The sequence below is a fragment of the Electrona antarctica genome (genome assembly GCF_951216825.1).
Source record: "Electrona antarctica genome assembly, chromosome: 9".
NCBI classification, from domain to species: domain Eukaryota; kingdom Metazoa; phylum Chordata; class Actinopteri; order Myctophiformes; family Myctophidae; genus Electrona; species Electrona antarctica.
In genome coordinates, this window is record NC_136790.1 from 21746397 (window position 1) to 21766817 (window position 20421).

At 42.0% G+C, this 20421-nt stretch overlaps 1 protein-coding gene across 2 annotated transcripts in view; it reads left to right on the forward strand.

Moving 5' to 3' along the window:
- mapkapk2a (MAPK activated protein kinase 2a) overlaps window positions 1-20421 on the forward strand; it is a 35547-nt gene that overhangs the window by 11532 nt on the left and 3594 nt on the right. For both annotated transcript variants that reach the window (XM_079511240.1, XM_079511239.1), the window contains exons 2-9: window positions 11832-11971; window positions 15535-15599; window positions 15811-15890; window positions 16086-16212; window positions 17742-17817; window positions 18562-18686; window positions 18862-18947; window positions 19489-19569. In XM_079511240.1, the coding sequence (XP_079367366.1) occupies window positions 11832-11971; window positions 15535-15599; window positions 15811-15890; window positions 16086-16212; window positions 17742-17817; window positions 18562-18686; window positions 18862-18947; window positions 19489-19569 (780 nt within the window). The remainder of the gene's footprint in view (window positions 1-11831; window positions 11972-15534; window positions 15600-15810; window positions 15891-16085; window positions 16213-17741; window positions 17818-18561; window positions 18687-18861; window positions 18948-19488; window positions 19570-20421) is intronic.

Sequence of the window (20421 nt, forward strand, 5' to 3'; positions counted from 1 at the left end):
AATTGTAAAAAAGAAAATAGCAAAGTCTTCCTGGTCTGAAAGCTATTTACAAAACTGTGCCGTGTCTGCTGTGACACCTGTCGCAAACCCTGGCCTGGCTGGAGCCCACCCATTGTCAATGTCAACATCACTGATGAAAGGGTTTTGGAGAGGAAGAAGCAGTGCCATGCCCCCCCTGACAGTCATCATGAGACAGTGTACAACGGATGGAGAGGAAGAAGCAGTGCCATGCCCCCCCCCTGGCCGTCATCATGAGACGGTGTGAGGAAGGAAGGAAACCAGAAAGGGGAAGGAAGAGGTTCCCGGTCATTCCTTCATGCCCTCTTCCATTCCTTCTATATATCTATAAGGTGGTTCGACCTCCGCTGACAGTAGCATGTAGCCAATGAATGTCAGGTGATCATGATTTGTTGTGATTTGTTGTGGCTGTGGCTATCAATTATTTTCCTGCTGCGAATATTGCATCGATTACTTTCTCGATGAATCGAATAATCAAAAGCCCCTTTAAGAATATTAATATATTTTATATTTCAATGAATCATTAACCACTTAAGCCCTTCTTTATACTTTGTCGCACAACTATGCCGTGCAAGAATAGTTGCCACGCACTGAGCTTGTAGATATTTTCACTGTTCAAGAAATGTAATGTTTTGGGGCAGATTTTTGCCTAGAAGAATGAGGCCAAAAGAAGGGGTGGATTATGAATTGATTATTTTATAAAATGAGCGATTATCAATAATCGATTAGTTAAATTAGCTGTTGCACCCGGTCACCCTAGTATAGTTTAAAATCAAACCAGTATTGTTGGACTTCCTCTCTGTCACTGTGCACCTGAACACATTTCTGAATCTCTGCTTTTGAAGATACATTTAGATGCAGATGTCTGTGCAAAAGTTTTTGTGCATCCGGAACTGGCATTTAAAACACACTGGTGGTGAGTGCATCCAAAAAGGGTAAAGGAAAAAAAAGGCAGTCACATAAAGCAGTTTGAGTTCCTAACACTATAATATTCTGGAACCAGAAATGGTACTCTTGACAAGAACGTGTGAAGCGGAAGTATTGAAGTTGCTTCTAAAAGTAGGCCATAGGCAGACTTCCCTTCCGTGATGAGATGACATTTCTGAGCTTTATCGCACGCACGCCTGCACGCGCACGGCCACACACACACACACACACACACACACACACACACACACACACACACACACACACACACACACACACACACACACACACACACACAGAGTTGGTGAATTTATTCAAGTAACATGCAACTATACACAGTAAAATCTGCTTGACTGCTTGACCGATATCAGTCTGACCGATCTGGCTTGTTGTAGATGGACTTTTGAAAATGTTTGAATAAGTTCTGTTTGTGTGTGTGTTTTCGATTTTCTTGTTTCTTGATCATTGTATAAATCCAAGATAATGTTCTTTTATATGGAAGTTTAAAATTTATATAATACTCAATTTAAATGTTTTATATATCAAAAAGTAATTTGTTTATTTTAATTAATTTGTTCTCTATAATTCTCAATAGAAATTGGTATTCTATTCGGTGGTCTAGGACTCTCCAAAAAAGCATCAGAACCAAATATCTTGTTCTAATCCATGTGTACTCCAGTGTGATGCAATTATTCTTGGATACAGGAAGAAGTCTGGTTTTGACCAAAGAGAGATATACATTGCATAAAGATGATTTGCTAAGCTTAAGAACTGCCTTCCTCAAACAGTGAAAATAAACTGTGACAGTATTTCTTTATACACTGTATGTGTACAGTTCACAGGTCGAGTACTTCCCCTTGTTGTGTCCTGTACTTGAAGCCATTCACAAAATGAATATTATATATATATATATATATATATATATATATATATATATATATATATATATATATGATTATTTTCTTTCTTCTTTTTACATGGGCTGGTTTCCATAAAGAGCGTCTTTGCAAATGTTCCTGGTTTTATTTCTGTTGCAGCTTGTATACAACTTGATTCTTGGTTTGCCGTGTGATCCTGTTCTGACAGAAACTGTCGAACCAGTCTGTGTCTTCCAGTCTAACCTGTAAGCATGGGCACACAAGCACAAAGTTTGAAGTGCTGTGGAAAGAATATACAGTATACAGTATATATGTTTATGTTCAGCCTTGGCAGTTCTCAAGTTCTCTCCATTTTGAGTAAAAGAAGAACGGTCGGCCCGGTCAAATCTGTCGACCTAGGAACGGTAAACGGTTGGCACCAAAACCTACTCGGCCCCGGGAGTACAACGCATTCTCACTCCAGAGACGGCAAAGGTTTGATGTCTCGGGGTTACCGAGACTATGGGGGGATGATTTATTATTCTGTCCCCCTTTGCAGCGTTCGGCACAGTGCCTCTCGTGGCTTCCGCTTCAGACGCTTTTTTTTTTTTGCCCAACTACATCCTAACTTAATATTAGTGGCTGTAAGTGTTCCACCTCGCTGGTGCCGACTGTTCTCACCAGCACCAAGCGTATTTCGAAACGTTCAAAACCAAAAATTGGGACGACTGGCCGGTTACCTTAATTAGGTTTAGTTAAAAGAAGTGTCAACATTGCATAGGCATTTTGCTACATCCCGGCATTTAAGCTAAACAAGAAATGTGAAGATTTATTTTAAGGGATGCTTTTTTCACGTCGATGACAACCCCATGTGTCGACTCGAGACTTCAATATAGAACACGGTAGGAATTTCCCAAACGGGTCCATGGAAGGGGGGGGGGGGGGCACTGCACTAAAGCAATGCTGTGTTGTTCCAGAGGAATGTGTGTGTCTTATCTCTAGTGACAGTGGACTGAAGGGCTTAAGTGTTTGGCTACTAGTGTGGCAGCCTGGCAGGCATGATAGTTTTACGTGGTGTTGAAAACAGCTGACCTACAAGCTCACAACACAGTGAATGTGCCGCGCTGTGAGCTTGTAAGTCATTGTGCGACAGAGCACAAATTAGGCTTGAGATGGACAAGCTTGCTTAATGGTTGACTGAAGAACGTGGATATTTGCTGAGTTATTTTCCCGTAAAAAAATGTGTTTTCTCTTCTCTAACGTAGCACTGGTTAAGAGCTGTGCTTGTAATTACTTAACCACCACTCTATTTTGAGCATGTCATTATAGGCAAAAACCAAAAATGATGATTTTTTTTAAAAGCAGATCTACAAGCTATTTTCTACAGCTATTTATGCTATCCATCGTACAGCATATGCAGAGTGGTTAAACCAGGCTTTTTAGGTAGGATGATTTAACCACTAAGTGTGAGCTGTGGTGTCTGCTCTGTGTTAGTGATGTTTATGGTCTGGTATCGGCTCACTTACACCCCCCCCCCCCCAGATTACTGAACTGTATGACACAAAACAAGCAGATCAGCTCGTGGCAAAAATACTTAGCTTGGTGATGTTAAGCTTCTTTGACTAAACAGCGATTTTGATTTGTTTTGTACTCATTCCCGGTATTGTTGCCATGTCCGCTTATAAGTGACTTTGGCTTGTTTTTCTGTAGGGACACTTGTAAATATTGGTGGTTGTGGTGTTTTGGGTCTTGTTTCTAAAGTGTAGTTGCTTATTTTGGCTTGTTTCTTAATGTTGTTTAAACCAGGGGTTCTCAAACAGTTTCATGTCAAGGACCCCCACATTAATATGTACACTCCACGGACCCCCATCTGAAAATATTTTGTGCCAGGGAGGTGTTGGGAAATCTTGGGATTTTTTTCCCCCCAAGATTTGTTTGAATAGCTGATCTACAAGCTCAAAACGCGTGTAGATCTTTTAAAAATAGCTGATGTTTCCATAGGTTTAAACTTTAAGTGCTCATGTGGCCGATAGTCACTTCTTTTGGCCTTGTTTTCATAGACCAGGTTGCTTGTTTCTCTCGCAAAACCTGCCAACACTGATTCCTGTTGTTGATGCCCGGTGCCTCCCTCGCCCCACTTCAGACCCCACCATGGTGTTTCTGTCACCTCCTCCTTTCCTCAGTTTTGAGACTGTGTTACTGTTTAGGAGGATGTGGCATTGTGGCTGTGCCTTGGTGGCAGACTAGTATTTAATTACTGCCGCCTACTCTCTTTTCCCGAGAAACTTGATGAGCTTTCCATGTTGAATGTGAACACCCACAGAGACAATTTCACTCTGTCTCACTCACTTGTTTTTTAATGAAAGATTGAAAAGGTTATACCTCACAGCCTAATGTTTGACTCTTTGCCTCTTTTTAAAATACATTTTGGGGAAAATGCTAATGTTTTTATTTATTTATTGAGAACTAGCTCATGACCGTATAAAAATCTAAATATAAAATATGGCGTAAGTGGTTAATGACCCAAAAATGTTAATTTATTTTTCATGTTGATTCATTCATATACAAAAACACACTAATTAATTAAAAAGAAAATAATCAATATTTGCAGCTCTATTTCAGTCTCGCTCGATACACACGAGACCTTTACTTCATCTAATGTTTAAATGTTTGCCTCTGAAAGTGTAAACCTTTCCCCTGCCTTTGGTATCAATCTTAATTTATATGTTCGCTCAGCCTCACATTTTCTGGATCTATTTTTGTGTTCGTGCGCATCTCCTCTCTGCCTGCATTGGCCTCGTGATGTGTCCCTAATAAGGAAGTGAAGTGGTTGAGTGCTGCTGAATGGTCTTATCAGAAAAGGGAAGTGGATATGATTGTGTTTTTCTGTAGCATCATTCAGACAAACTGCTATGAGGTGATTAATGCTGTGAGGCTTATGCCTCGCACGCACGCACGCACGCACGCATGTACGCACACACTCTCTCGCAACCCACAGCACAGATTCACACTGCTCAAATTATGTTTGAATGGAACATATATTTATTTTATTTAAGTCTGACTGTCTATATGGGGCCCAACTCCCCGCCCCATTTCCTGGTGTCTGAGATGCCCAAATCAAACACTATTTATTTGACTATCTGCAAGATGGTCGATCAACATTTGTTGATAGGTTCTTTTTAAACTGTCCGGTTAAGGGGACGTGTCCACTGTCCACATAGAACGCCTTTTGAGTTGACAGCGCCAGTCTTCCATGTATTGAAACACACTCGGTGTTCAATTGTTACTGTAACCATGAGAAGACCATGTTTACATTGTCTAAGCTATTTGTGCTTATGAAAACAGATGACAGGACGTTTGAGCAGTGAGCACCTCGATGGTTGATGGGTTCAAACTGTGCGGGCATCTGCGAGTGCTATGGACATGATATCCAAAGTGCGTTCTCTGTGGACACGGACCCTAATGGAACAGAGAATAGTATTGACTATTACTATTTGTCAATGGATTTTCCCCACACAGACGGATGGACACACGCACGCACACGCACACACACACACACACACACACACACACACACACTCACTCTCTCACCCCCCCCAAAACCACAGCACATAGTCACACGGGAGATCCCCATATCATTTGAAAACTGTAGGAGACTGCAATAATTAGGTACAGTAAATAACACATCATTCTTAGCATGTTTCTGTATCGAAGTGATGATCTAAACGATACAGAGGAGGGGATTTCAGGTTGGTTGGACAAGCATCTGTGAGGTGGAACTGAGATTAAAAAGTAATACACATGCTAAAATTCCCATCGCTGATCATAAGTTAGTCACTCGTCTCCTCTCACACCTCATCTGATTTCCTAATCCTTATCGTCTCACATCAGACCCTCCTCCTCGGTCGGCTTTCTCCCCGCCCCCACCCCTCCCATCCGTCTGTGTGAGGAAGTGAGACAGCTGTTTTCTACGTGCGATGTACTGTAGATGTAGTCACTCGCTGCGACTCTGTGCCGTTCCGACTGATGTGAGTCCTATCTTTAATGATGACGGTTTTGTTGCGCAATGAGACACCTGTTATCCAGACAGAAACATGCCTTGAGCAAGGTGTCTGGCTGCCTTTACGTCGGCTGCAGGCAGCCACTTGACTCACCCACCTGTGCAGAATTTGTGCAGAATTTGTCCGGTTCAATTCCTCAAGCCCTACTAACAAACAAACACCTGACACCACCTGACACCACCAAAATAATAATACATTTGAACTGGGGACACCCCCCACCCTGAGAAGCACTTTGCAGGAGTTGAGGCAATTACATTGAGTTTGACTCCACAGATAAATATTGTGAAAATAGCTGGTCTACAAGCTTGTGATATACTGTTAGATCTGCTACTGTATGTGCCACTATCATTCAAATCATGCCTTACCGCCTTGCTGGTACTCTGTGACGTCACAAATAAAGGTCAGGGCACAAAAGGGCACTGCAATGGCAGAAGTGACGCCACTGACAACCCCTGAAGACATGCCCCATTAAGGTGCTTATTCCATTGTTTTTTGTCCGTTTTATGTCTGTCACAGGTGGACAGATATACAGACCTGCCCCCCCCCACTCCCATATGGATTTTTAACCCAGCATTGCCAAAAATAACACAACATGTTTGATGCCTCTCTTATAAGCTGGTGCACAATGCCCTACACTCAATAGCTCATCCCCATAGCGGATTTAACCCCATGGGTCACAGGGAAACCCACAGGGAACCGTATCCCCATACCACCCTCTGTCATACCGCCTCCACTCATACCACGTTCCATTGTGCCACCACCCTCCACTGAGCAGTCTATCTCTATCTATCTTAAACCCTCTTCCTGATTGACGGAACCAGTCTTAACCCCTTCCGTGCGGGTCCCACACAGGCAGGTGGAGGATTGATCCTTCAACCCCACCCACCCAGCCCCCCGTCCCACCACCCTCTGTCCTCCAGCCCCCGGGCTCAGGGGGCTTTTGTGTCGGCTGGAGGGGTTTATTGTATGTCCATCTGCCCCCCCACGTCTCCCCCTCCACAAGGCTCACTGCTTTAGCCTCAAAGGGACCACAGCAGATGTTGGCCTGTTACGCCACACGACACTAGTGGAGAGGTGTGTGTGTGTGTGTGGCAGTGTGCGTGCGTGCGTGCGTGCGTGCGCGCGTGCGCGCCTTTGTTTGCGGAAAGAGGTAGTTGTATTCGGAAGGGTTGATATCAGTTTTAGAGCATATCCCCATCTCAGTTCCTCTTTGACACATGGACAGCAGGCTAATGCGCGTCAAATATATTCACCTTTTTATTTTAAACTACTTCCCAATGTGTAACTGAACCCAGTCCTTGTTTGGTGCTCGGCGGCTGTGTCACTATAAGCCTGTTGTTACTCAGTGTTTTGGGATTCATCTGCAACAATGGCTAACTTGGAAATCGCACTAGTCCGGCGTGTGGCTCTTGTCTCGTGATGGGTTTATGCGGTTAAGGTTCATGTCTTATATTGCATTTGTTGGCAGTTTGGTGACCTCAAGCAAACTGCCGTTGCTTGGGGAACAACATTAGCTCACCATAAAATCGGTGGTTACTTGGCCAACTAAGATTTTGACAACCACGTCCTCTTGAGGCTCATATACACTGTAGCTTTATTTTGCACTTCCACTTGGCTATTCTTATATGGCCCCGCTGAGAGTAAACGCCTAGGAGGAGGACAGGCTTACGGCACTTATTGACATAATGCAACAACATCCAGGTCAGGACAGGGAAAGTAGGCCTCTGGGCCTGGGTGTAGTGGTGTAGGCCTCTGGGTGTAGTGGTGTAGGTCTCTGGGCCTGGGTGTAGTGGTGTAGGCCTCTGGGCCTGGGTGTAGTGGACGGTGTAGCACCTGGAATGGGTGAGAGTGTCGTGGCTTTAGCCTCTGTGTGCACACCAGACCAGAGTACGATGTTGTTGTTTCTAACCCATTATTAGACCTGAGGCCAATTCTACACATGTATTCCCAAAAAAAAAAAAAAATGTTTTCAGTGGTGCGCAAACTTTTTCATGTCAAGGCCCCCCCAAAATTATCTTTATTTGGCTGTAGACCTCCATCTCAAAATGTTTTTTCTTCCAGGCAGGGATCCCAGAGAAGCAAAGATTTTAGTTAAAAATGTTAATAACATCAAAGATTTGCACAAAAATGTATGTTCACGCTAAAAAGAAAGCAGATCTACAAGCTCATAGCGCTGATTGAAGGAAGTGACGTTAACAGTTTTAAAAAAATCCTCTTCTTATCTCTTTACTAATAACTGTACTATCCTGTTTTTCATTCACCCCGCATTAGCTCTTATGACGTGTGCATTTCCCCCACGCGGATCAATAAAGGTTTTCTACGTAAATCCTTGTGTGCGTTAGTAGCTGTGTGTTTTTCCCTCAGATGTCGGCGTTGACGCAAGCAGTCAGCCAGTCCTGTTTATTGTCTCAGGACGGGTGCTTGAACTCCAGTGTGTGTTCCACTCTCTGAGTAACGACATCACCAATAATAACATCTCTGTCTCATATGTCCAAAACTGCTACTTTTCAGGATTCAAATAAAAAAAGTGCAATATAGCAGATCTACAACCTCAAACGCGTCGCTTCGCGCTTCAAGCTAGCAGATCTGTTACGGTACTTTTGATACTTTTGTGTGGCCCTGGCCTGTAGTTCAAATATGGACTGACCACAACGACATGCTATTCCTGTTTGCAAATAACGCAAAAATAGCCGGTTTAGAATATATTGAATTGTGAGCATGTATGTGTAGAGATTGGCAATTTTTGCTATATTAGATTTTCCTTTTCTTTCCATTTCTTTTTTTTGTGTATGTGTGTAAATTTGTCAAAACCTTCTCCCACAGCGACACCAGGTTGAAAGAGAGCAGTGCCAACCCATGCCAGCTCGACTGTTGGCTACTCACGTTGTCACTCTTATGTTGCGTTCACAGTGGGCGGATTAAACAATGCAGTCTACCATTCATTGTCAATGGAAGCAAATTATGCTGTGATGTGTTTTTGCATCGTTTCATCTGCCTGTCTGAACGCACCATTACATCGTCGACAACATATCGTATGACAACATGTTGAATTTCAAATTGCACATTTACATCTATTTGATCACACTACAGTGACAAAGACTGATCGGCATGTCATTTTCTCACAAAAGCACTCGTTGAGGTTTTTGGAGACTGTGCAATGCATGAAATTTGGCATCCAGTTAAATTAGTATGATGGTACTATTGTTGTTACTACATTTGAGGTCCACATGTAATGCACAGCACAGTGCAACTGGCTGCTTCTTACACTGATGTCAAATTGTGACTTATGATTGTCCTTATATTGAGGGCATATTTGTCTCCACACTCATGGAGACACACACACACACACACACACACACACACACACACACACACACACACACACACACACACACACACACACACACACACACACACACAGATTGCTTGGCTTGCATCTTGTCTGACACTGCCAAGAGCAAGACATTAGCCAGATGACTTTGTGTGCAGACTAATAGTCAGCCTATAGTTTCAAACATGCCATTCAAAGATTGTGGGAATCAACAGGTCCGAACATGTAGGAGGGTGTGTGTGACTTATTAAGCAACAGAATGTGACTGCTCTCTGAAATGTTGTGTACAGTAGGCTTAGTCCATGTCTTCATTCTTTCCTGACATTTCACTGAAATGTACGCTATATGATACTTATGTAAACAATAACAAAACTAAAAACCATAAAAGCTGAGGTGTTGGTGATGAAAGACTATTAATATGACATTGTCTAGTCTACAATGCCCTGCCATGTTTAACACATTGAGAGCCCACGCAAAACTGCCCAAAATCACTTTCACCTAGAAAATCCATTCACATTTTTTATAATTCAGCTGACTGTGGAGACACATGCTGGAAGCTCATAGCGCATCACTTCGTGTCGCGCTGCGAGATTGTAGATCTGCTATTTTAGAAAAATGGGATAAATTGCATGAATTGTAATCAATAAGTTACAATTTGATACTTTGTAACTATTTGACTAATATATCGTGTGTGTGTGTGTGTGTGTGTGTGTGTGTGTGTGTGTGTGTGTGTGTGTGTGTGTGTGTGTGTGTGTGTGTGTGTGTGTGTGTGTGTGTGTGTGTGTGTGTGTGTGTGTGTGTGTGTGTGTGTGTGTGTGTGTGTGTGTGTGTGTGTGTGTGTGTGTGTGTGTGTGTGTGTGTGTGTGTGTGTGTGTGTGTGTGTGTGTGTGTGTGTGAGAGAGAGAGAGAGAGACACTACATGTCAGCTATAATTTCTTTGTATATTTCAGTATTTCATTTCAATATTCTTTATTCGGTCCAATGTTCAATGCCAAAAACACAATAAAATCGTTAATCGCAATTATTTGTGTGACAATTTATCGTCAACTTAAATTTGCAATGGTGACTGACAGCCCTAAAGCCCAAACCACACCAAAGGGTCGGGACAAAACGTTTTTTTAGAGTAAAACACACCAATGCAACTCATTGACCTGCATTGGTGTGGTTGACCACAACGTTTTGTCCCGACCCGACCCTTTGGTGTGGTTTGGGCTTAAGAGGGACTGGATCAAAGGTCATACCCCGGCTGAACTGGGTGGGGTAGAAGCTGCTTCCCGTCCGTCCAGACAGACAGACAGACGGCGCAGCAGACTGGACTCTCTTCTCATGGCTGTGACGGCTCTCAGTGTCCACTGGAACCAGTCCCAGAGGCCCAGAGTGGCTGTGGTGGGCAGTGCTGGAATGCCAGTCCAAACACTACTTGGACAGAGCCCAGCTCATTTTGAACGATACAGAATAGTGCACATTGTTTTTCTTTATTTATTTAAACCAGGAAAGCATCTGTCATTTTAGTTGTTGTTTTTTTTGCGTTGGCTATTCAAAAATAGCAGGCATTATTACAAGCTCACAGTGTCACTTTGTGCCATGCTGCGAGCTTGTACATCTACTATTAAAAAAGAAAAAAAGACTACTGATTTAGAGAATCGGCCTCAGGTCTTAATAAGTTAATACATTTAGAGGATGTGAGTTTCTTTTGTTCACATTTGATTTGTCTGTGAATAAGAAATGCACTTTTCTGTTTCTACTGGTAAGAATGGAACCCTGGAATGTACTCAAAATTCGCTATTTAATACTTTGTTAGTAGTGCAGTATATTATAGTTTATAAGAATTATAATTATAAAATGGTGTATGTATTTTGGGGTTTGAGGTGGTGATGTTGTTGTAGTAGCTCTCCTAAATTTTTAGTTCACAAGAACGAACCGGGCCCTTAGATTGTTCTACATGTTGTGGTGTATCTAGCCCAAGCTTTTGAATAGACATTTCTTTCAATTCCTTAAGCCAGCACAATCGCCACATTATTGCTCCTGTCGTACACCCAACAATATCAGTTTTTGCTGAACGAATACATTTGAGTAAGAATTACTGATATGAAATTTCATAGTAGTAGTTTAGATGAGTTGAGTAGTTGTTGTACAGCTTAAAAAATAACCAATTAATATATAGCCCAAGGCCACTATGATTTCCAAACCTAAAACTATGTTCTCTCTGGGGTTTTTTTGTAAATTCTTTGAACATCTTACTAAACATTTGGTCCTCAAAATCTGCAAAATAAATAAATATACACTCTACTAGTTAACCTTTCTTAGTTGTGTTATGGCTCGTTGTTGCACAAAGAGGGCGCTACATTCACACAATTCTGGAATGGGAAGATTGAAACATTCTGTCATGCTGTTGGTCTGTCTCTCTGCCTGCTGATGGCAGCACTGCACTTCTACACTGTATGCTGTGAATTAAGCTAGTAGTTCAAGTGATGACCGTGCCAACCTCACTGTTATTGGAGCCAGTGAACATGGCCTTTGTGAAATATGCATATTGTAGTTGAAAAGGAGCCATAGTTGATGCTCAAGCGTAGCCTTCTGTAGCTATAGTTTTATTAATTTCCTCCCCTATGTGTGTGTGTGTGCCCTTCTCTCCAGATGCTTCAGGACTGTGCCAAAGCTCGTAGGGAAGTAGAACTCCACTGGAGAGCGTCGCCCTGCTCCAACATCGTGCGCATCATCGACGTCTATGAAAACCTCTATCAGGGCAGGAAGTGTCTGCTCATTGTCATGGAGTGGTGAGTGCGCAGATGCAGATGCCTTACTATAACCGCCTCTGAGTGCACATGGACTATTGTAATGCTCTCTGGTGCACTTGCACTACTGTACATATACTGTAAGGTGGGCAACCTTTTATGGCACCGGCACTAGCAGATTTCTAAGGTTGGTGAGGTCTACCATCACCAGACAGTGAAAACCACCACCGCTTTTGCATCTGATTAATATTCATAATAATCCAAATGTAGCATAAGTCAATCATGTAATAATAAAGTACATCCTAACATATCATAACTCAGTAGTCCAATATGAACAATAAAGGCTGTGTGGAGGAAAAAAACAGGTTACCGGTATGCACATCAAACGATACGCAATATATATGGGACTTCTAAAATTCCGATAAGAGCCACTTAATACAATTTCAAATAGAGATCAAATATTGGCAACAGTACAGGATAAATATATTGCACTATTATTCTGGAAAAAAAAAAGATGAAGAAAAACAAATAAATACTCCAAGCATGTGTTACTGGACTTAAAATGAGAGGCGGGAAAAAACACAGTCCTGCCAAAAGAAATCCAATTTCACACACTACAACTATCTTCTGTGGTGTCTCACTCAAGTGTGACAGTTGTAGACACCGGCCACAGATAACTTTTGGTTGCCAGTCCATTCAAATCATGCTGCTTGCAATTCTCAAAGAGTCCACAAGGTGGTCACCTGTCACTGATGATGATGATCTGTATACTTTGAATGTGAGAAAGCAGACTGGCATGGCATGAATGGAACACGCTTTCACCTTCACGCATCATGTCTTTCATATTCAGTGTTTTCCTGCACAGTGCTTGCTGCTGAATAATGAGCGAGGAGGAACTCACAGGTTTGTGGGCACGGCTGTGGCTGATCATTGCTGGGGCAACGTCTGTTGTTAAAGGAAACGAGTTTGCAACGAGGGGAAGTTTAGTTCTGGTGCTCCAGACTTCAGTCTCTCCAGGAACTGGCTGAACATGTCCGTTTCCTTTCAGTGGAAAAATTGGGAGCAATTCTTCCTGTGGAAATGATCAATGGCTGATAGAGATGACCATCTTTATGAAAATAGGCTGTCATATTGTTCGTTCAACTTTCTTTTTCTAACTTCATTTGATTTGTGGTTTGTCTCAGCACAGTTGTTGCAGCAGACGATATAAAATAATTCTCATCCTTTCTGTTTGATCATTGTATGTATTTTGTCTCATAACGTGTCTTCCTGACCTGGTTGAAAAGTAGTCTGTTGGTGCCCTAGCCGGGGCTAGTAGCTAGTAGCTAGTAAATGGGTAACGGATACGGAAATGATTTATAAAATTCTGTTATCCATCCACATAAATGTTGCCTCCATCAGGTTAATAATAACATATACCATTACCAATCAACACAAATAAGCAACAATGCAGTGGTTTTCAATTTCAACCCTTTTCATATCAAGGCGCATTATTTATTCAGCTTTTGAGACCCACATCCACAACTTAGAATATTTTGTTGTCGTTGAATGAGATTTTGTCCACAATTCCATGCTGTATTGAGGTGGAACCATTAGGAGAGACATCGTTGGCAAACCTTGATCAAAATAACAATTCTTCTATATTCTCTAATTGACCCCCCAAGGAATCCTGTCACGTGACCATCCTGGCCCAGGATACATCCATGCATACATAAACAAGGACAACATATCAAAAACAAAGACTCCTGTAACTAGCCGCTCCCACCCCACCTGATCACCCACAAAATGACAGACTTCATGCATTAATATACCCAATATACCCATGTAAATGAACAAAATCTACAGACTGCATTGTGCACATCAATGCCATGCCTTCTCAGTTATTGTAAACACGGTCACATTAGTTATTGTAAAGTGTGTGTGCGCGTGCGCCATGAGACTTAACCCATTTCTTCTAAATGAGGTGTGTTTTCTCTAACTTTGACTTTTCAGGTTCAAGACCACCAAAAACCACCAAACCATCCCAGCGACCTTTCACACGTGCACTGCACAGCTTGTGGTGCCACAGCACATGACAAGTTTCCAGTACTGTCTGAGGAGCGTGTATATATAGCTCAGACGGTATAGAGAGACTGGCATGTAAAGAAACAAACAGAAAAAAAGGTCATTCTGAATGATGAAATAAAATGAGAATTTCCAAGAAAATCACACGTGGTGAAATACTAGCTAGCTTTAGTGTTAAGCTTCAAGTTTACTCATCTTCTGAGATTGCAGATAGATGTTGACCTAGTCGTGCTCTCTCCTGGGGAAGTTATTACTAATTACTATTACGGATGAGGTTTCAGTGTTACCGTGGTCACCGTGTTCTGTTTCAAATCGAATCACGTTTTTCTTTTTTTTTACCCATTTTGGGCGGGAACCCCTTTTGGTGTTAGCATTATGTTATGCTTTAGCTATTGAAAAATAGCAGATCTACAAGCTCATAGCGCGGCACCGAGTGCCGCGCTATGAACTTGTAGGTCTGCTATTTTTGAAAAATCGAAGAACCACTGACATAGAAACATAGCCTTTTCAGAAAACTGTCAGGATGTAGAAGACATTTTTAGAATCTGATCTCAGGTCAAAATGGGTTAAACAAGATGTGTGGTACCAAAGTGCTGTACAGAACCCATGGGGCTGCAGCCTCAGTAGGAAACTACGGCGGCACCAGTTTAATGTGCCACTGTGTGAACAGTCTCCGCGTTCTCCAGTGACCTCTGCTGAAGGAGCACGCCATGTCAAACATGAAAGAGTAAGAACCTCTGCCTCCAGTCACAGCTGCGGCAGATGGTTTGAGTTTCTAATAGGTCGCCTTTCTTACTCATTCCAGTTGTGATACTAAGTGCACTCCTGCTTGACAGTTTATCAGGCTTAAAGTAACGCAGCATTTCACACGCTTTCAGCAAAGTCATTCAATTTGTAGCTTTCGGTTTTTGTATGGCTGGCGAGTGTGTGTGTGTTACTGACCTGTTTCATGCACAGCGACCACACAGTAGCTTACTGTATAGTAATTCAGTTATGACTGTACTGTACTCTCTCTGGTACACACTGTTCTTTCCTCAACCCACAATGTATTAACTTTCTGATTCTGTTCCTACCGCCAGCCAGCATCAGAGAATAAATGGCATGCAGTTATTTATAGTGCCTATGTCAGTAGTGTTGTCAAAAATAATCATATTTTTAGGGCCAGATAATTCAAAATAAAATATGTTGTTCAGTAATCTGACTGCTTGTATTGACTGATGAAACATTTGCGATGTTGTGCAGTAATATAGAAGGGTGTGATGAATTGCAATGCATCGTATAATCAAATCGTTACCTGGTGAATCGTGATCGAATTGAATTGTGAGGGCAGTGCCTGCCAGTGCACATCTCTATTTGTCAGTGAGGAACAAGAACATTAAAGCTGCAGTCGAGGATTTGTTGGAATTAATGGATCACAGCTTTAAATTTGTCCTGTTACTGTCGATTTGTGCTGACTCCTGAATATTGTGTGTGTGTGTGTGCGTGCGTGTGTGTGTGTGTGTGTGTGTGTGTGTGTGTGTGTGTGTGTGTGTACCTTCCAGCATGGATGGAGGCGAGCTGTTCAGTCGAATCCAGGACAGAGGAGACCAGGCCTTCACAGAGAGGGGTAAAGTTCTGGCCTCTTAGCCAGTTAGCAACGCCTTAACCCTTTTAGGTTTTAGGTTTTAGGCCGATTCTACAAATGTCTTCTAGATCCTAACAGTTTTATGAAAAAAGTGCATGTTGTTATATCCGTGGTGTACTTAACAAAATGAAACAAAATGAAATATGTTTTGGGAGTTTTATCAACTATTTTTTGTCTTTTCTTTTTATTTTAGAAGCGTCAGATATCATGAGGAACATTGGAGAAGCCATCCAGTTCTTGCACGCAATCAACATTGCACACAGAGATGTGAAGGTTTGTGTTGCATCGAACAATCACACATAATTTACATTAGCATCAATATTTCTACACTGCTGAAGAGCTTGTAGAATGTAAGTGATGTTGTAAATGTTTCCAGGGGCTCTCCCTATGCATGCAAAGTGCAGTATACTGACATGTTGCACCTCTCGTCCTTTATCTTGTGGCCGGACTGCCGCTGTCTCCCTGCAGCCTGAGAACCTACTGCATACCTCCAAGAAGCCCAATGCAGTGCTCAAACTCACAGACTTTGGGTTTGCTAAGGAGACCACCACCCACAACTCCCTAGCTACTCCATGCTACACACCCTACTATGTTGGTAAGGATCTGCAAAGCACGGACGCGCACGCACGCGCGCGCACACACACACACACACACACACACACACACACACACACACACACACACACACACACACACACACAGTTTTACTCCTTCACACTTATTATGAAGGAGCTTGTACTGACAAATATATGGCCCAGACTATGGTTGAAAATGTGCCTTTTGGTCAAGTTCATTGTCACATCACAAGTTGTAAAGGAGTGGGTGAAATTATTTTCTGTATATGTTTTGAAGTAAATATAGTCCTACGAATTACGAATCATATTTGCATAAAGTGCGTTCATAGTCCTATCCACCTTTTTCATATAGCCCATAAGTCTTTGCGTTTGTGTGTGCATAAGCATAGACATATAAACGTAGACGCCCTTTCCGGCTCTGGAGCGTATGTGCTCAAGGGGGGGCAAAACATTCCCGAGATTCCTTGCGAAGCCCCGCGGAAGCATGAGCGTGCTTCACAGAGCGCATGATATGATATATATGATATATCTGATATGTCCCGGAAAAGATGCGCTTCGATTGGCCAGTAATCACTTGAGTGGCAGCGTGACGTCACGTAACGTGCCTTCCACACTTCTGGCGTACTTCCTCCCCCGGTGTAACACACATCGCTCCAACGAACTGCAGCGACCAATGAGGCATCTATTTCTTTTAATATCTATGTGCATAAGTTCCTCTTTCTCTTTCTCCGTTTTGCAAGAGAAACAAGTGGCCAGGTCTATGAAAACAAGCACAAATGAAAATAGCTGATCTATAAGCTCACAGCCTTACATGTTGTGAGGTTGTACATCTGTTATTTAAAAGCACATTGAGAATAAATCTAAATATTTTGAATATTTTTTAAACATTTTAATAAAAAAGGCACACAATATTTTCAGATGGATGTCTGGACAATTACATATTAATCTGGGGTTCCTTGACATGAAGAAATGTGGGAACCACTGGTTTAAATAACATTAGGAAGCAAGCCCAAATAAGCAACTACTGTACACTTTAGAATCAAGCCCAAAAAAACATCAACCAGCAACTACCAATAATTTATTTGCAAGTGACTTTACAGTACCTTGGTGGGGAAAAAGGTGGCTACATCAAGTGATAATGCCAGTGTAGTCTCGCGTAGCCAGACAACTATTCCACAATCTCCGAATGCTATATAGAGTCTGGACCTATAGCCCCCATGAGCTGAGTAACGGAAGCTGCCATTTCCGTTCACGAAAATATATTTTAAAATATCTTTAGAGCTTATTTTTTTATTTCCTTTTCTGCTAAGCAACAAGCTATATATGCTTAGATGTTTTCTATTTATATTAGGATAAATGTGCGCGACTGTAAAGACGAAACGGAAGGGGCGAGGAGACTCCACTTCCGCTGTATAGTTTACTCATGACAGCTCTTCCGGACAGATGAAGCATTTGGAAATTGCGGAGGCAACAGTCTGGTAACGCGAGACTAATGCCAGTGGGATGTTGATTAATGTTCACTCTCTCTCTCTCTTCTTCCTCTCTACAGCTCCAGAGGTTTTGGGTCCAGAGAAATATGACAAATCCTGTGACATGTGGTCATTAGGAGTCATCATGTATATCCTGTAAGTCTGTTTTACTGAATGTTCAATTTGTTCATACTTTCACAGTGAAACAAAAGTGAAAATCATTTGGAAAATTAATGTTATTATGTTGATGATCTGAGCAGACAAAGCATTATTTGTTCCGCCAACAAGAAGCAGTTTTGTAGTTTTTGCCTGGCACAAGTAAATGGGTGTCCGTAGAAACGCCTGGCTTTAAATGTGTTAATGTATCTGTGTCCTGTTCCTACCTGCCCCTCAGGGATCCAAGTAAGGCATGTGGTATGTTACTGTTGATCTAACCCTCCGCAGGTTGTGTGGGTACCCTCTAGGCATGTAACGATTCACTCAACTCACGATACGATTCGTATCACGATATGAGGTTCACAATATGATTTTTCACGATATTAAAAATATATATATTTTAAAGAAAAATTACCGTTTTCTTTAATTTTATATAATTTATCTTCCCCCCTGAGGGTTTTTATTTAACTACATTGCAAAAGAAGTAGCATTACTTTTTACAGTGCAGAAACATAATTGCCTTCCTTGATGAGCATCAACGACCATCATCACCTGGGCACAGTCACACACAGCTCCCCTCTACAGTGCTACTGAAAGTGACTATCATTTCTCTCCAAAAGCACTTGAATATGATGGATATCGTCGGGATTAATATCGATATATATCGATATACGATATATCGTTACATGCCTAGTACCCTCCCTTCTATTCTAACCACGGTGCTGTTGATCTAACCCTCCACAGGTTGTGTGGGTACCCTCCCTTCTATTCTAACCACGGTCTAGCCATCTCTCCTGGGATGAAGAAGAGGATTCGGATGGGACAGTATGAGTTTCCCAACCCAGAGTGGTCTGACGTGTCGGAGGAGGGTAAGGATTACTTTGCATACTGTACATACATACTATCACTATTGTGACGTAGGTTTTCACAAAGTGGCAATGTCTCCACAAATGTGTTTTGTTGCTAGTTGGAGTTAACTGGTATAGATGTTATGTTCCTTATTGCGGATTGTCAATAATACCATGTGTGATTGTCCCTTTATAGCCAAGCAGCTAATAAGGACCCTCCTGAAGACTGAGCCCACCCAGAGAATGACCATTACAGAGTTCATGAACCACCCATGGATCAATGTGAGAACATTACCATCTCTCTGTCTGTCTCTGTCTCTCACTCACTCTCTTTCTCTCTCTCTGATACTCGATGTGAATTGTAGTGCGGGTTGGGAACCTTTTGTATTTAAACGATTCCGGGTTCTTAGCGATTCAAAATCCATTTGGTTCCATTTGTACATTCTCAGAGTTATGGGGCTGGGGTTCCTTAAAATTAAAACATTTCAGAACCACTAGTATTGTAATTGTATAGCAGACAAACATGAAATCCACATACAAAGCTCTGACAGTGTGATGGGACCAGTTCTGGAAACGTGTGATGGAACCAAATGTGATGGAACTGATTCCTGGTTCCTGAATGTGAGCCTGGCTCCAGCCCCTGAATCGCTAGCAGATCTCTAGCCTCACATTCAGGGTCTGGTGACGCTGTAGAAGGCCTGTATGAACCAATCACCAAACAGTCCCACTTTGGCCACACTTTCAGCAGCGCTGAAAGGGCTCTCAGACTGAATAATAATATAATAATTTTTTTTAAACGTTTTTCATTTATGCTTCCTTCCAGCAGTCGATGGAGGTTCCTCAGACCCCACTCCACACCAGCCGTGTGCTGAAAGAAGAGAAGGATGCGTGGGAGGACGTCAAGGTGAGATTTCCCCCTTTCCATATTTTAATGGCGTGGCTCCTAGAGTCCGAGCTCTCTGTAACACATAATGGTCAAATCATCAGTGCCAAATGTATAGTGCATGCTAGGTCAGGGAAATAAATTCCCAAATATATTTTTGACCATAATTGGGATTATTTACTTATTTTCTTTTATCTTTCACACTTTCCAAAATAATTCATTCGTCCCTCTATATTTGGGAAAGACTGACACCCTTTTGGTGTTAGCATTATGTTATGCTTTAGCTATTGAAAAATAGCAGATCTACAAGCTCATAGCGCGCCACCGAGTGGCGCGCTACGAGCTTGTAGGTCTGCTATTTTGGAAAAATTGACTGACATAGAAACATACATTTTTCAAAAAATGGGTTAAAGCAGCACTACTGTATGTCACTTTTTAACAACTATATTTTTGAGATGCACCGATATGGACATTCTTGTCCATGTTAGGGCCTTGACTGTATTATAGGGGAGACAATTAGTTTTATCCTGGCATTCGCCATGGTATCAAGCCAGAACTGCCAGTCAAACAAAGACTGGCCAATCAGAGCGCGTCCTCACCGGACACACTTGCAGAGACTCTTTGGTAATGAAGTGGAAGATGTTGGCTGCCATGTTATCTGTGTTCAAAGTGGCCACTGATACCCCAAACTACATGCCAGGTGCTGCTTTTAATGTCTTACTGTACCACGTGCTGTTTACATTTCTGAGTAATAAAATATTCAATCAATCAAAATGATTATAATTATATGATTTCTGATTTGAAAAACCCCAAACCCTGGAAACGCAAGGTTTATGACTGAAACAGGGAAACTGCTGGGGTTTCTACGTTAGG